This window comes from Carcharodon carcharias, chromosome 16 (genome assembly GCF_017639515.1).
Source record: "Carcharodon carcharias isolate sCarCar2 chromosome 16, sCarCar2.pri, whole genome shotgun sequence".
Taxonomy (NCBI): domain Eukaryota; kingdom Metazoa; phylum Chordata; class Chondrichthyes; order Lamniformes; family Lamnidae; genus Carcharodon; species Carcharodon carcharias.
In genome coordinates, this window is record NC_054482.1 from 86305005 (window position 1) to 86321635 (window position 16631).

General features: G+C 42.4%; 1 protein-coding gene across 2 annotated transcripts in view; it reads right to left on the bottom strand.

Annotated features, from left to right (window-relative positions):
- Positions 1-1898: 1898 nt before the first annotated feature.
- Positions 1899-16631, bottom strand: part of LOC121289270 (BTB/POZ domain-containing protein 19-like) — a 177330-nt gene continuing 162597 nt past the window's right edge. The window contains exons 7-8 of one of the 2 annotated variants that reach the window (XM_041208536.1): positions 16196-16321; positions 1899-2580 (exon numbers count right to left, since the gene is read on the bottom strand). In XM_041208536.1, the coding sequence (XP_041064470.1) occupies positions 2446-2580; positions 16196-16321 (261 nt within the window). In that variant the 3' untranslated portion in view covers positions 1899-2445. Of the gene's footprint in view, positions 2581-14975; positions 15026-16195; positions 16322-16631 lie in introns of those variants that run through there. The other variant, XM_041208537.1, reaches the window with a different exon arrangement.

Consider the following 16631-nt stretch of genomic DNA (forward strand, 5'->3'; position numbering starts at 1 on the left):
GCGATTAAGGAATACACTATATCACAAGTTACAAATCTCTCACAATTGCTGGCCGATTTGCATTGCTCTGCTGTTTGCCTTGCACAAATGACACATTGTCCTCAGTCCTCCTGTTATTTTTAAGAACCTGCCAGATTTGCAAGTTAATTGCCCATTAAACCCACCATAAAATTTAAGTCTGGGAACTATGAGCCTTTTTAACAACATGATGATTGTTAACACTATGTCAATCAGTTTCTCTGGCCCAGAAATTGAACAATTTAAGCTGTGGAGTTTCATTCCCTCAGCTGGTAAATTGTGTTTAGGGATTTTTTCTCCCTTTTCCTATCTCTCTTTTTCCTTCCTCTCCTAATCCAACCTTTCTTTTCCAGTATTTTCTCTTTTAGTACCTGATTTGACTCTATGTCACCCATTGTAATTCACTGTCCTTCTCTGCCCGTCCTATTTCTTTCTCAATCCTTAAATCTCATTGCTTAAGGAGACACTCTGTTAGCCCCACTGTTCATTGAGGGTCTAGATGCGCTGCTACCCTCACCATGCCATTATCAGCTTGCACTTACAGCAACTTAGGTGAAAAGCAATTTTGAGCTGAAGAATGCAGAACAAGTCGAACAAGGCAAACCCCCCCTCAAAAATCTAACCCATTGACTCAACCCACAGAAGCTGCCAAGCTGCTGAATATTTCCAGCATTTTCTAAATTCTTTAAGTTTCAGATTCATGGCTTATAATGTTATTTGTTCCCCCTCCCAGACAACCTTGAGTTACACTATCAGCTGTTGTTCTTCAAAGTTTTATGTTACAACTCATCTGTTCAGAGGTCTGATGAAGCATAATGGATACTCTTTGCTTTGTTTTACCCTTGTGACCCCTTTCTGCCTCCCCTTGAGAGGTCTTCTTTCTAGTGTGTGCCTGGTCAAAGTGCCAGACTTGCACGATTTTCCCTTTAAGACCATCATGCTATCCAATTTCCATGAAGTGAGCAAGTCACGTAAGGTTTTCTCCCCCACCCTCTGCTGCCTGATTCCTGGGTCTACAATTATTTATCATGAGGTGCTGTTGAAATGCTAAACAAAGCAACAAACAATTAGAGAATCTACTGCATTCCCACACTTAAAGTGCTGGTCATTCTCTGGTCAATATAACCCCAGAGTTTGTTAGCCTTTCTCTGACTCACAGTGCTATGTGACGGTGAAGTCCAAAAATGTGAATTCCATGAAGTTAGTCCAATGATTACAAATATTATATGAAAGAAATGGACAAAATACTGTCTAACCAATTTTACGAGAACATTTCAGTTTTCACACTTCGATTTGGACTCAGATTTCATACCCTTCCTTTAAAGGCCTGAAAGTTACACCAGAGCAATTTACAATAAGTAAAATTGGAAATAAAAATCTTACCAAACTGCATACTTTGCCTTTGCCATGGCTTTGGCAAAATTGTAATAAAAGAAGGCAGTCCTGTGCCTTATGCCCAGTTATATCAGTCAGCCGTTTTGTACTCCTTCATTGTTCCTGTTTCGTACCCTCAATTTATTTCAATTACTTTTCACTGCAATTAAAACTTCACTTTGATTATTAATGCCATGAATGTCCATATTGGGAAATAAAGCAATTTTCTACCGTTTGCAACCAACATCAATAGCAAACAGGAACATTTAAGATATAAATACATGATTTATACTTGGAGACAGATGCTAAAGTGCTGGATCATAACTTATAAATGGCAATTTCTATCTTACTGGTACATTACCAGTCCTTATTTAACCAATAGGATAAAGGTCCCTGGTGGGCAGCTCATTGAAGCCATGTAAAGCTGGATGCCAGACACCTTTGGAGGCAGAGGTTACTTCTTTTACATGATAATAGCAGTATCAGATTCTAGGTAGTGATGTCTTTGCATTTCACCCAACAATGAACCTTATTTTACAATCAGATGTTTGCTCCTGACTGACATTTTCCCACCAGTCATCCTTGCAGCCTGTCCGAGTGAACCTACTAGCTTAAGTGCCAAGTAGAATTGAATTGCGGACAATTTCGTGCCATGGATTCATGGACTTGTTCACACTGCAACAAGCTAGTTTAATACAGGATCCTATTGACAATCGAACCCAGGATATAGTGGTGAATGAACAGTATTCCTACTAGCCACCCAATCTTAACTGTGCCTTTCACTTATATAAGAACACATCTGTGTGACTTTCCTAAGTTTTCAGAATATGAAACTGGCCTTATGTAAAGCACAGTGCAACTGCTTTCAGGTTAATTTAAACAACTTGTATAGTTCATACAATCTAGATAGGATACAGCCCCAGTGTAAGGATCTGTACCATGTACCATAAGACACTAATTTGATGTGGATCAGTAGAGATCACGACTGTTGATGAATTCTCTTCACATAAGTTTAGGGTACAGAGTTCAAGTACCATTGTGTGGCTTTGACCTCTATTTGTGGTAAAGGTTGAGGCACTTGTGATGGTCTCGAGGGCGAGTGCCTTTCCGTCTCCGAAGCAGATGGGGAGTGATCCCACTTGGTTTCTTTAATGCATGAAACTTCCATACTTCAGCTATTTTGTCCATCTATAAGGTCAAAAGGAAAACAGGAAGCTTTCAATTGACTGCCTTTCAAAAAAAGAGTAATTTTCACCCCTATTTGGGGTCTCCAATATGTGTGAAGGTTTTGTGCCATTGCAATAATGCAAGAAGGGCACAAAGATTGTCTGTGTGTGATTTTTTCTTTCACCTGTGAAAGCATCTTATAGTCTCCACTTTGTATCTCTCCCAATTTCTCAGGCTTAGATTGGAAAAGCATTGTGTAAGAAACGTCAAAAGGGTGTAAAGCCCAAATCTGCCGACCATTAGTGTAGAATATTAGTATACCAGCCCATTTTATCAACAGGCCACCAATCTGTCAAGAGTATCTCGTGATTAACATTCAATTCTATATCAAGTGCAAACAGATACTAATCCATTTGAAGTATTTAACTTCAGATTTTAGCTGCTGAATTCAATTTTTTTGGATCTCCACAAAGTAGCTACCCTTCACTTTGTACATTAAAAACCTGTTATTTAACATATGAAGAAAGGCTTAAAGAATTAGACATATAAAAAAATTCAAAATTTCAGTCAGGATCTGTAACAAAAAGAGACAGATTAACCCTCTGTTAAAAGAATTAATCATTATCTCAGTAGAAGATGAAAAACTAACTGGGAACCATGAAGATGAAATTGGGCTCAGTAATGCTAAATTTTTCAGTGCTACAAAGTCTCTTAAGGTTCTAAAATGGTGTCCGCTGCATGGGCACTCCTTCTAACAAGGGATGTGACAGACACCATATTGGTAAAGGGGTTAGCAGACGTGCACCTAATATCCGGCAGCAGAATGCAGAACAGGCAGATCGTGACGCCAGTCAGAATACAAGGCCAGCATTGCCAATTTGGAGATCAATGCTCCAGCCTAGCGCTCTCTCCTAACCTCCCAAAGTGGAACATGCATTACACGCATTCAAAAGCATGAGGGGCCCCCTCCCCTTTGTATTTAAAGGGATCATCAACTACTTACAGGTCAGTTATTGGGTTATTGCTTCTAGCTGTTGCTGCAATTTTACACATTTTGGGTGCTTTCCATACTTGTTAAAAGTTGCAAGAGTCTATAAAGTGGTCCAGATGCTGAAATACATTTTTGGTGACTTAAAGGTTTGTGCACAAACTAGTTGCTTCAAGACATTATTGTCCTAGTGAGGCACTGAGCATGAATGGGAGAATGAGCAGAGGTCACACAGAGCAGGAGAAGCTGCTAGAAGAGGGAGGAGGAGAAAATGGAGAAGGACTCTTAGTAGGTGCCCAAGCTTAGAGGATCTTTATGGAGCAGATCTATTGGAGAACAGATTGCAGGAGTGCTGAATTCCCTGGAAGCCCCTTTGCACATTGGTATCCAGAAGCATTAATTCAATTGTCTGAGTTTCCACTGCAGCACTCAGATGCTGGGTGGATGCTATTTATGCTGCACTGGAAGTCCAAACATCAGCCATCAGAAACTCCATCATGATTGGCTCCACAGATGCACTGATGGAACTCAGCTGATCCACATTGGAAAGGATGGGCCCCAAGCTCTGCTTAAAGACCTTGGCCAAGTTCATGCTGGACTTCTCCATGCTGCTTGACATTGAATGCAAGCTTTCTAGTAGGTTTTCCAATACACCAAGCATTTGGGTCTCTACACCCATCATCCTTCTTCTGTAGTGTATTTTTTTTAACTCATTCATGGGATGTGGACATTGCTGGCTAGGGCATTACTACAATGCAAGAAGTATAGAAGGGTTGTCTGTGCATGAGTTTTTCTTTCACCTGTGAAGGCATCTTATTGTCTCCACTCTGTATCTCTCCCAATTGCTCTGGCTTAGATTGGAAAAGCATTGTATGAGAAACGTCAAGGATGTAAAGCCCACATCCTTCCACCATTACTGTAGAATAATAGTATACCAGCATTTATTGCCCATCCCTAATTGAGAAGGTGGTGGTGAGCGGCCTTCTTGAACAGCTGCAGTCCAGGTAGTGTAGGTACACCCACAGTGCTGTTAGGGAGGGAGTGCCAGGATTTTGACCCAGCACAGGGAAGGAATGGCAATGCATTTCCAAGGATGGTGAGTGGCTTGGGGGAGAACTTCAAGGTGGTGGTGTTCCCATGTGTCTGCTGCCCTTGTCCTTCTAAATGGTAGCAGTCGTAGGTTTGGACAATGCAGTCTAAGGAGCCTTGGTGAGTTCCTGCGGTGCATCTTGTAGATGGCACACACTGCTGCCACTGTGCGTCGGTGGTGGAGGGAGTGAATGTTTGTGGATGGGGTGCCAATCAAGTGGGCTGCTTTGTTCTGGATGGTGTTAAGCTTCTTGAGTGTTGTTGGAGCTGCATTCGTTCCATCACAATGTGGACCTGTGCCTCATAGATGGTGGACAGGCTTTGGGGAGTCAGGAGGTGAGATTCTTGCTGCAGGATTCCTACCCTCTGACCTGCTCTTGTAACCACAGTATTTATATGTCTAGTCCAGTTCAGTTTCTGGTCAATGGTAACCCCCAGGACGTTGATAGTGGGGGAGCCTGATCCATAAGAGTCATCACCTGAGTCCATTACAGGAGAACTAGTGTGTGCACTAGTGCTCGCACTACAGCGAACTGGCACCTGTGCTGCCCTTTCTCCCTGTCTTGGCAGCGCAGTTGTGCACAGTGTCTCACCACATGCATATACCACTTTTATATTATCCTCTGTCAGTATCTGAGTTGGTAGCTCCCACTGTGAAATCAAAGTGACAATGTGTCTTCATCTTCACTGTCTTCTTGCTCTTCCTCCATTGTCTGGACAATTTGTAGATTTTGGGTTTCTGAAAGGAAAAAGGGCCAAGAGTAGGGTTGTGGTGAGGGAGAGGAGAAAGGAAGAAGTGCATGTTTACACTGTCTGCAGCTTCTCAGTCAGAAGAGATTGTGAGATGAGGGAGAAGTGAGATGAGAGGAGGAGGAGGATTCGATAAGCGGATACTGTCACCTTCAATGGCCTCAGCCCAGCTGTCAGGCACATCCTCTGCAGCAGCCCTTCCCATAATAGCTAGCACTGTCTCCTCCATTGGGGGGAATTACAACAACAAATAATCTGGCATCTATATAGGATCTTTAACATAATAAAATGTCCCAAGGTGCTTCACAGGAGCATTATAAAACAAAATATGACAGCGAGCCACAAATGGAAATATTAGGTCAGATGACCAAAATCTTAGTCAAGGGAGTAGGTTTTCAGAAGTGTCTAAAAGGAGGAAAGCAAGGTAGAAAGGCAAAGAGGTATAGAGAGATTATTCCAGAGAATGGGGCTAAGGCAACTGAAGGCATGGCCATCAATGGTGGAGCAGTTCAAACTGGGGATACCAAAGAGGCCAGTATTAGAGGAATGCAGCTATCTCAGAGGGCTGTGGGACTGGAGGAGATTACAGAGATAGGGAGGGCCAAGGCCATGGAAGGATCAGAAAACAAGGATGGGAGTTTTAAAATCAAAGCTTTGCTCAATCGGGAGCCAAAGTAGGTCAGCAAGTACAGAGATGACATGGGAACAGGACTTGGTGAGACTTAAGACACAGGCAGCAGAGTTTTGGATGTCCTCAAGTTTATGGAGGGTAGAATGTGGGAGACCAGCCAGAGGTGCATTGGTATATTTGAGTCTAGAGGTAACAAAGGAATGAATGAGTTTTTCAACAGCAGATGAGCTGAGACAGGGGTGAAGTTGGGCGATGTTATGAAGGTGGAAATAGGCGGTCTTTAGTGATGGCATGGATATGAGGTCAGAAGCTCATCCTGGATCAAGTGTGCACCAAGGTTGTGAACAGACTGGTTTAGTCTCAAACTGTTACCAGGGAAAGGGATGGAGACATTAGCTAGAGAACAGAGCTTGGAACATGGACTGAAAACAATGGGCAGAGTTTAATGCCTCTAGCTAGCAGAAGTCTTGGAGGCATGAGAGGTAGCTTAGTCGGCCAGGAAGGCGTAAGGTGGCGAGCCCGTCATCCCCTCAACCTTGATTAAGTCAAAGTCAGGGAAGATTTGCCTTCCCACCCAGCCAGTTGAGGCCCTTGTGTGGTAAATTAAGGGTCATTTAAGAGCTTCATCCCACTGCCACTGTCAGAATACCAGCAGCGAGGTGGGGGGTGGAGAGGATCTACACTATGTGGGCATGTGCCAGATATACCCTGGCAGTCTGACTGCAAGGTGGCGGGAGGGATAGTCCTTTTTGGGCACCTGGTACCCCACAGAGGGTTCCAACAACGGCCCCGCGGGAAGCGACCCAATTTTCCTTCCACCTTTTCATCTACCGGCCTCAATGCACCTCCTCTGTAAGCAGTGCAGGCAAGTTTTAGTACAAGTTGGTAAGGATATTGGGTCCCGCAGATGATGTATCCAGCCAATAAACAGCATGGGGAGGGCTGGCTGAATACAAAAATCATTATAATGAGCAGGCAAAGTTAGCATGCTGCCTGCATTCCGTTCAATGGGTGTGGATTAGTCACACATCACGATCCCTGAGCCTGTTTTTGGGAGTTATCTAACTTGACTCCCATAATCCACATGTTTTAAATCATGAAAAGGTGGATGGGAAATTTTTAGTACTGAAAGAGGAAACTTTAAACCTTGAGCTAAACATAATTACTTCACCCTTAACAGTAGTAAACATATGGAACAGACTATTATCAAAAGCAGCAAATGCAAATTTGGCTTATGCATTCTAAAAGGAAATGCAAAGATTCCACATTCAGTGGGAAACAAACAAACTTGGTATTACAAGAGAAAGGAAACAGAAATGGTCACAGAATTTCCTATACAAGGAATTCCAAAATAAGCTAAGTACTTCCCTGTTTCTGTTTATTTAGTTGTTCCTCATTGTTGTGAAGTTAAATTTATTCTCTTCAGTTTCAGAACTTGCTCAGTTTGGTTCAACTTTGCTTAAATTTAGCTCACAAAGGATCAAATTCACAGCTTGCAGATCCTAGGAATACAGATTTAAATTCATATGAAGTTGCTGTCTAGAATTGGTAGGAATACATCCGCTTGAGGCAAAGGAGGTTTATTAACGACTCTCCAGTAAATATTCACACATAGTATATTGAAATGACTTCATTCATGTTTACTTAATGGGGTTTGGCAATTTTGGGCCCAAATCTAGGAGGCCAGTGCGCTTGAGTGGCTAATGCCTTGGCATGGAGAGAAGGGGGAGGGAGCGCTCAGATAAGTCTTTGACTTCCTGACAGCTAAGAAAAAAGACAAAAATCTGGTAAGGGAAAAATGAAAACTCCCTACTTAAGTTTAATGTTCTTCTTAACAGAAACTTCTAGTCAGAGAAGTGTGTTACAAATGCAAGGTTTTACAAGATGGGTATGTTTTAAACTGTCCCTTTTAATTTATGGTAAAACAGAATGCCCTGAAAAAGGGGGCTGGAGTGAAGTTGTATTGGACTCTCCCCCACAACAGGCCAGTTGATGGTTCCTACAGGACAGGGGACTCAAGTCAAGACTTACTGAAACCCAAGTGCCATATTTCATACTTGAACACAAAGAGAGGCAGCTTTTCTTGCTTTGTGCAGACATACAGATTCCCAGACACAGAGGGCAAGAGAGACAGAGAGAGAAAGAGCGAGAGAGAGAGAGAGAAAGAATGAGAGTCCTGGAGGGAGAGACAGGAATAGGAGCTATTGTGGTCAGCAGAGGGAAAAGACCATTTTTCTCTTTTAACTCCCAGACAGAAGGTGGGTGGGGAGACCTTCTCTGGTTGATTAGACAGAACGCATGAAAATTTAAGGACACTGGAAGACACAGCCTGGCATGGATGGTAGAAGGCATGACTGGAGTAAGCCATGCTTCTGGAAGTCGGTTCGAGATTTCTGAGAAGACTGAGGGAAAGGACCTTCAATGATGCTCCGGCTGAGGAAAATGGGAGGAGTGAGCGCATGGGAAGCTGGAAGTAACTTTGGACTGTTTCCTGTAAAGGCTGAAATTCTGTGAAGTGTGTGCTGTAAAATATAAATGTGGCATGGGATTTTCAAGTGTGTTACAATGTCAACCAGGGGATGTTTTCTGTAGTTTAGAATATTAGTTGCCTACTAAGTAATGTTTAGTTGAGTTTGACTTTGGTTTGTTTGTTACAGTAAATGTCTTAAAACTTGAAATCTTGTGCAATTCCTTTAAGTTGGTCACCGGGAATTCAAAACTTTTTTCTACCACTACCTGGTTTAGTGGTGGAGGCAGAAACCCTCAACTCGCTTAAAAAGTACCTCGATCTGCACCTAAAATGCTGTAATCTGGAAGGCTAAGGACCAGGTGCTGGAAGGCGGGATTAAAATGGACAGCAAATGTTTTTTTACTTTTTCCTTTTTCAGCCACGCAGACACGATGGGTTGAATGGCTTCTTTCTGTGTGATAACGTTTTTATGATTCTATAGTTAAAGTTATTGGTCTTTACTGGGATCATAACAACTGTACTTTACCTGTCAATGTGGATAGTATGTTGCCCTCTATCATTTTATGTTATGGGGAGCATTACTAAATAGATTAAATTTCACAGCAAACTTTGTTATGTTTATTCAATTATTATATGCAAAATAAATCTGCCTGTTGGTTTCATCATACAAGTGTGTATCGATTCACCAGCTAGAAGGTAAAAGAAATATACATTAGAGGAAGCAGGTGATTATGACAACTGGCTTGTATAACACGGGGTTTCATTGTTACTACCCCATGGTTATGATATAGCGTGACCAGGCATTGGTCAGTATAGATGAACTCCTGGTTGTCAGGGATTTGGGGTCCATTTAAGTGAAAGACCATTGATGCTGCGCCCAGAAGTGCAAACTCAAAATTTGTAACAGAGCTAACAGTACGTTATAGGTATAGGATATGCATACAAATACCGTTTCATACCAGTGCAAAAGTACCAAAATGCAACTGTGATATTTTATCAAGACGCTATGATGACCCTTTAGATCAAGCGCACTCATCAGCGTCTGACAGTAAGTCACATTAAACACAGCTCTGTGTTATCCAGAGACTGTAATTAGTGTGACATCATTTTGATGGTGATTAAGGTTTCCAGAATTATCAAAATTATATGCTGCCGACAGCAGAATAATTATACCCACAGTCTACTTTTGTGTATGTGCTATCCACAGCGTGTGTGTGCGTGTGCGTGTTGGGAGCTGGAGCTGGGGCTGGGGGACGGTTGGTGGTGGGGGGGGGGGGGGGGGGGGGGGGGGGGGGGGGGGGGGGGATGTAGAGGTACAGACACTGCTTTTAAACTGCTCATTTAGTGCCCAATTGCTCCCAAGTCACGATCAAGCTTTTCCTGTATAAATTTTCTCTGCAGTATTTCTACAGTCCTGACAACTATCCTCCGAGTATTCCTGCGTGTTTATAAGCGAAAACACAAAAAACGTGGGTACAGTGAAAGTGTTCTGATTATTTACTATATAATAAAAAACAATCCATACACCTAAACAGCACATGATTCCATCAGTTGCAAAAGATATATTCAAATTTGTATGATCGTTAGTTACTTTTTGATAATTTAACACTTGTCCATTTTGCACATCCATTTGAAATATCAAGCATAGGATCCAGAGGAATGGAGCTGCATATGGATCAGTGACATATGAACAGGATTAGTCCATTCAGCTTCTTACGCCTGTTCGATGAGACTATGGCAGATCTGCAGCTCAGGTCCACTTACCTGACCTTGCTCCAAAATGCATCTATCAATTATAGTCCCAGCTATCCGCAGCCTTTTGGGAGAATGAGTTCCAGATTCTCACTCCCTTATGTGAAAAAAATCATTCATGGCTCCACTCTTTATTGGACTAACTCTAGTTTTAGAAATGTTATTTTTTAGATCACTTCTTGTATCTGGGCACTAACTTTCATTGAGTTGTTTATACGAACACCTGGAGCAGGATTTTCCCCTCATTGGGCGGGCGGGGCAGGCAGACCTGGGAGCAGCCACAAAACGGTCTGCTGCCCGCGATCGGGCCCCAACTGCGATTTCACGCTGGCTGGCCAGTTAGCGGCCAGCCAGCATGAAATGCGCACTGAGAACCTCAGCGCTGCTGGGGTGGGGGCGGGAGGAGCGCGAGCACTGAAGTTGCACATGCGCAAGGGTGCGCTCACTGAAAGCTCCCTGAAGGCACAGGGCTGCCTCAGGGAGCCGAGGATTTTTAAAATGAGAAAGGAATAAAAGGAATAATAATATAAACATGTCACCGAAGAGGGACATGTTAAAACTGAGTTTAAAAAAGTCATTTTTTTAATTCATTGTTGGAAACTTCATCCTGCCCGTGGTTGAGGTCTCGCTAAAAATGCAAAGGCTGTTTGGCCTATTCGACTGCCCGCCAACCATAAGGTTGGACAGGCAGTGAAAAATTCTGCTTAATTAGCTACTTAAGGGCGTTAATAAGCCTCTCAATTGTTAGTGGGCACGCTGCCGACTCTCGCGCGCACCCGCTGACCGAAATATTGCACAGCTCCTCTCTCCCCCTTATGAAAATATTCTGATTTGTCTTCTCCCTCTACTATGAAAAAAGTAGCCTGCCAGATTCTCATTGTACATTATAATCTTGCCTGCATCTGTCTTTAAGAAAATACTACATTCTTTTCATTAATATATTTATTAAAACTTGCCGTTAACTTTATTATCTCTTTCAAGTTCTTTCTTAATAATCTCCTTTTGCACCTATTACTTTTTGTGTATTCAGTTTACGCTTTTTATAGCAACACAGTCTGAGGATTTCCACTTACCCTTGCATTTGTATAAGCTTTTCCTTTTAGCTTAATACTGTCTGGTGCCTCACTTGTTGACCATGGTTGCTACATAAATGGTGCTTTTGTTTCTTAAGAGCTAAGTACTAATGATGTACTTCTTGATCAGGTGTAGTATAGCTTTAACCGGAGCAATATTCCTTCCAGATTGCCTCAACAAAGCAAATTTTTCCAATTCTCACACTAGCCATTCTTATGGACTTGGTGATTTTCAATTAATTGTCACATTGACTTCTTAAGAGATTGGGCTGATGTACTTACAAAGCTTATTTCTCATAGGACCCTTTAGACCAGCGAAGATAGGTGATTTTTATCTTATCAGTCTGTGCTGAATTAAAACCTGGTCCAAGAGGTATAAGGACTATGTTGTAACCTATTGTACTATTTTACACTCCTGGAACATGGTGTACATTTGCAATTAGACAAAGGCAACATAAGACAAAATGACAGTGACTCAGTACTTTTCTTCCTGTTTTGAAATGGCGGATGCTTTTACCATAAAGTAAAAAAATCTGCATAGATTTGTGAATTTAGCTTTATTATGTTGCTTTCCCTCTGTCTACTTTTGCACCTGTAGTGCAGCCCTTTATCTCACATAAACACGTGGGTTGCTAATATTAACATTGGGAATAAGGGCCAGTCAATAGATTGCCCTGTCACCATAACTTGCGTCAAATTTGTATTGCTGTCACTCTCCTAATGAACAAGTTTGCTAAAGAAGAAGTTCATAATGATGCCCATTCATGGATCCAATCTAGATAGCCTTTCCCTAGGTAACTTAAAATTTTCATTGCTCCCTCTAGCTTTTTGCTCCCCTACATTCTATTCAGATTCCCACCTTTGTCCATTAGCTCTGTCATGGTTTGGCATTTAGTGGCTATTTTTTCACAAATAGAAACTTGTCGGAAACAGTGGCTTTCCCAATCTCCCACATCGACAGACAGATGAGAGGTGATTCAAATGTGGGACACACAGGCAGTTGTTTTGCACAGATCTTGAACAGTGTCCCAGGAAACATCCAGCATTATACATTCACAATTTTTTTGATCTTTGCTCAGTTTTTGAAGGGAGACTTTTTAAAAATCTACCTGGACATCAAAAGCCAGAGAGAGAAGCAGCAGAAAGGCTGCAAGGGAGAAATAACCTCTGTCATCAGGGCAGGTAGCAGAACGAATTGCTAAACCGAGGCCCTGTCTGGCACTCTCAAGGCGACATAAAAGACCCAATGGCACTCTATGAAGGAGAGTGGAAGATTACTTATTTTGTCCTGGGCCACGTTTATCCCTCAACCAATATCACAGATAAAGATAATATTGTTATTTACCTGATCATTGTTTGTGGAACCTGGAAATTATTCAAATTGGCTGCTGTGTCTGGCCACATTACAGCAGTAAATACACGTCAAAAATAATATGCTGGCTATGAAATTCTGAGATGTGAAAGCTGCTATATAAATGCAAGTGCTTTGTTTTTTAAAGTGGCTTACAAATCGAACCAAGTTATAACTTAGTGTTAGTACTGTCCACCTTCAGAAAGACTACAGACCTACGCACATTTAAGATTCGGAGATTTTTCAGATGGCAGCATTTCACACCCTGCTACCCCAAGAGTCAACAGGAAACGCATCTCTGCCGATTCCAGCTGCCCAGCAGCCATTTAATGCTCCATGCTAATTGCCTAAGGTCGAGACTTCCACCCCGGTCAATCTGATTGACCAGCAGTTCTGTAGTCCCAGAACCACTAGGTTTGAGCAGTGGCCACTGCGGGTACTATAGGCAGTCCCGAAGAAGAGGTTATGGATGCTGGACTTCAGGTAAGCCTTCAAAACAGCAGGCGGGAGACTATAAAATTTGGCCCCTGGTCAAGAATAGAAGGGTACCCTATTGTTACGCTCCCAGGCCTTGTTAGCAGAAACAGAACAGTGGGGGTCAACTTCTACATATAAAAGAGCAGGCATCCAGACTGCATAAAGAAGCATCAGAAACCACTGAACCTGAGTAGGTACTTTCAGCAGATGTGAATGTGTAATAGTGTCCAAGAAACTTTTTTTAATTGTGTTAATTAAAGCACTTACTCTCTATTCTGCTTTTTGGCTTAGAATGCCTCCTGTCTCTGGTTTTTTCCCTAACACCAGCTGTGATTGATAGGTCATAGGTTGACTCACAGACACATACAAGTCCCTGTCAATTGAAGTTTTGCTGTTAGATGGATAGATTTTATTAGGTAAGGGTAACAAGGGAAATGGGGCAAAGGTGGAGTACATGAAATTGAGGTACAGATCTGCCATTATCCAACTCCACAGCAGAATAGGCTCAAGGGGCTGAATGACTTTCCCCTCTTCCAATGGTCCTATGATGCGATCAGGTTACAATTTAAAATGAATGACTAACCAGCTGTGCATCAGGTATGTTTAAGTCTGCACCCCTTGGCTTTGATAGGGGTGAAAGTGGGGGTCACCCAGGGAACGAAGACAGCAGGGAGAGTAAAGGTTTTACTGGGAACAAGGGCATCAAAGGTGAAGGTTAGGGAGTAGTTGAGCAGATCGTCAGTTGCAGTCGTGATAAATAGAGGGCCAAAGACTTTGCACTTTGATATTGCATCTGTAAGTGACTTGGACTATTTTACAAGCGCAGAGTCAAAAGGAAGTAGGGTTGGAAGATGCAGGTTGAGGGTGGTCAGCATTTCAAGGAAATGTTCAGAGACAGACTTGTTTGTAATCAACACCACTTAAGTAGCAGGACAACATGAGATGCAAGGTCAAGAAGGTGACCATGATAGGAGAGTTTATATGGGGTGAGAGGTTCAACAGGGACAGGATGGTAGAATCAAAGAAGCGAAGCCAACTTACTTGGAGATGGAAATGGAAATCTTGAAGAATGTTGAATTACACACTGCAGAGGTTGAGGAAAGAAAATAGGATAATATCTTAGTGAGAAACTTGGTTTGGAGGTGAGGAGGAGGAGGAACAGAGTCAACTGCTCAAAGGAGGAAAAAGTATTGGAGGAATAGGGGTGAACTGATGAGAACAAAGTTCTATTTGGTGATAAGGAATTAAGTGCGAAAATTAAGTATGGAAATAAAATTTTTAAAGTGCAGAATTCTGGAACTTGAAATGTTATAATTTCCAGATTATAATTCTTTCCTAAAAACCAGCTTCACCAATTTACTTCAATTTATGAAAAGATTGTGAACTGAAATAAAGATTTGATAGAGGCTGATACTAGTTGGAATGCACACACTACCAAAAATTGCATTGTGAGTCATTATACTGCAGTCCCTGGTCCCAGATGACATGAGAAAGCATTTTCCCTGCTCTGTAAATGTTCACATCTCTGAGTTTTGGAAGGGATACTTCTAAATTGCTACGGAAACTAAATCAAGGAGCTCAACACTTTTTTGGCTTAGTGTAAAAATTTATTAATGGACCTTTAGTGATGAGAAGGGACAGCATTATTTCCCCAATGATTCTGTTTGCCTAAATCATTTGGGACCGTTTTTTTTAAAGATCCTTCCACTTTCAGGCACCTCTATGGCCCTTTATTTAATATCTAATTCAGTGATACCGACTGTTGTCAGATATAGTGGAGAAGTGGTTTAAGAGCATTTGTGTCTCTTAGAGCTCTGTCTGCTTCTTTACAATGCTGTCAATCTGATCAGGCAGGCTTCTATTTTCAATCTCTGCCAAGTATTTGCTACATAAACAAAACAGCCATAGTTTAGAGGATAAAATGGAACTTACGCAGAACTCCATGGAACAATTCTATAAACAGTAATATTAAAAACATTCACCCCTAAAATAACCTGTTACTCAGGGCTTACCCTGTTATCAAAGCTTTTGTTAAAGTGCCATTCATTGTTTTCACGCTTTCACTCAGTTGAGTCATTCCAGAAGGGACTTTAATATATTTTAACACCCTTGGTGTTTTTCAAAAAGACTTTAGTGATTTGCAGACACGCTCAATAGATTTTGCAGTTTTACATTGAAATGTTGCACAGAATCTAACACTCCACTGCTGATTTGCAGGTGGGAGGATCCGTAAAATGCCATGGGCCATTTCTCATCACTTAACTGCCCGCCCCTAGGACGGCCAGCCCATTGGACAGCCAGCCCACCTTAAGTGGCCAATTAATGGCCACTTCCTTCTTCCTTCACTATTTCATGGGCAGGGGATTGAGGCCAGCGACAGGTCAGAAGCCCAGCAGTTAACACTGATTGGACCTCAGGCGGGAAGTCGGGGGCGGGGGGGGGGTGCGGTGGGGGAGGAGGCAGGGTGGTGCCTCCTTTACAAGCCCTCTGTTTCAAATCGGAGGATTCCCCTTCAAGAAACCTCCATGCTTCCCCTCCCCCCCACTGTTCTGTCCACCTCAGTCACTGATTCCCCTAGCTGGGGCCTGCCAGTCTGGCCCCACCCACACCCACCCGCTCACTTACCTTGCATCTGGCTCCAGCGACACATGTCGCTGGGGACTGGATTCAGTCCCAGCAGCGGGCAACACTCCTGGTGCTGCTGCTGGGACCAAAAAGCTGCCGGCCATCCAACTGGCCAGAGGCTCTTGGAGGCAGAACTTCCTCTCCAAACAGGGATGGAAGTTTTCCTCAAAGTAATTAATGTCCCAACAGGTATTAAATTGCTGTGATGTGGGCTGGAATGGAAGAACGCTCATTTCCGCATCCACTCACTGGACATAAAATCCAGCTCATTGTTTGAGAAGGGTATATGTCACTTTCACTGTGATTTACCAGTAACAAAGCAATGCATTTGGAATGTTTTATATCATTATGTTCATGCTTGTAAATAATTAAAGTTTACTTTTCTCTATTAAAGTGCTATCTCTTTAACAAACATGCTAGACAAACTTACAGGAATTAAGTTATCTTTCTTGTTTTCAGCTTCCAGGATTGTTAGTTCTTCAGGAGTCAACAGAAAAAGCCGCAGTTCATGAACAACTTCCTTTGCTATTTCTGGCACTGGTTTATCCAGAACCACCTATGTTGGGAGTTAAAATGGCAAAAAAGAATATTGATCAGTTAGATCCAGGGCAAAACAGAATCCTTTTAATTTGGTACCCGGAACACACAAGTGTACGAAATTGGAGCAGAGTATGCCACTCGGACCTTTGAGTCTGCTCCACCATTCAATCTGATCGTGGCTGATCTGATTGTAGCTTCAATGCCACTTTCCTGTCTGCCCTCTCTGCCCTTTGACTCTCTTGTTAGTCAAGAATGCACCTATCGCTACCTTAAACATATTCAATGATCCTGCCACTACCACTCTCCAAGGAAGCGAGTTCCACAGA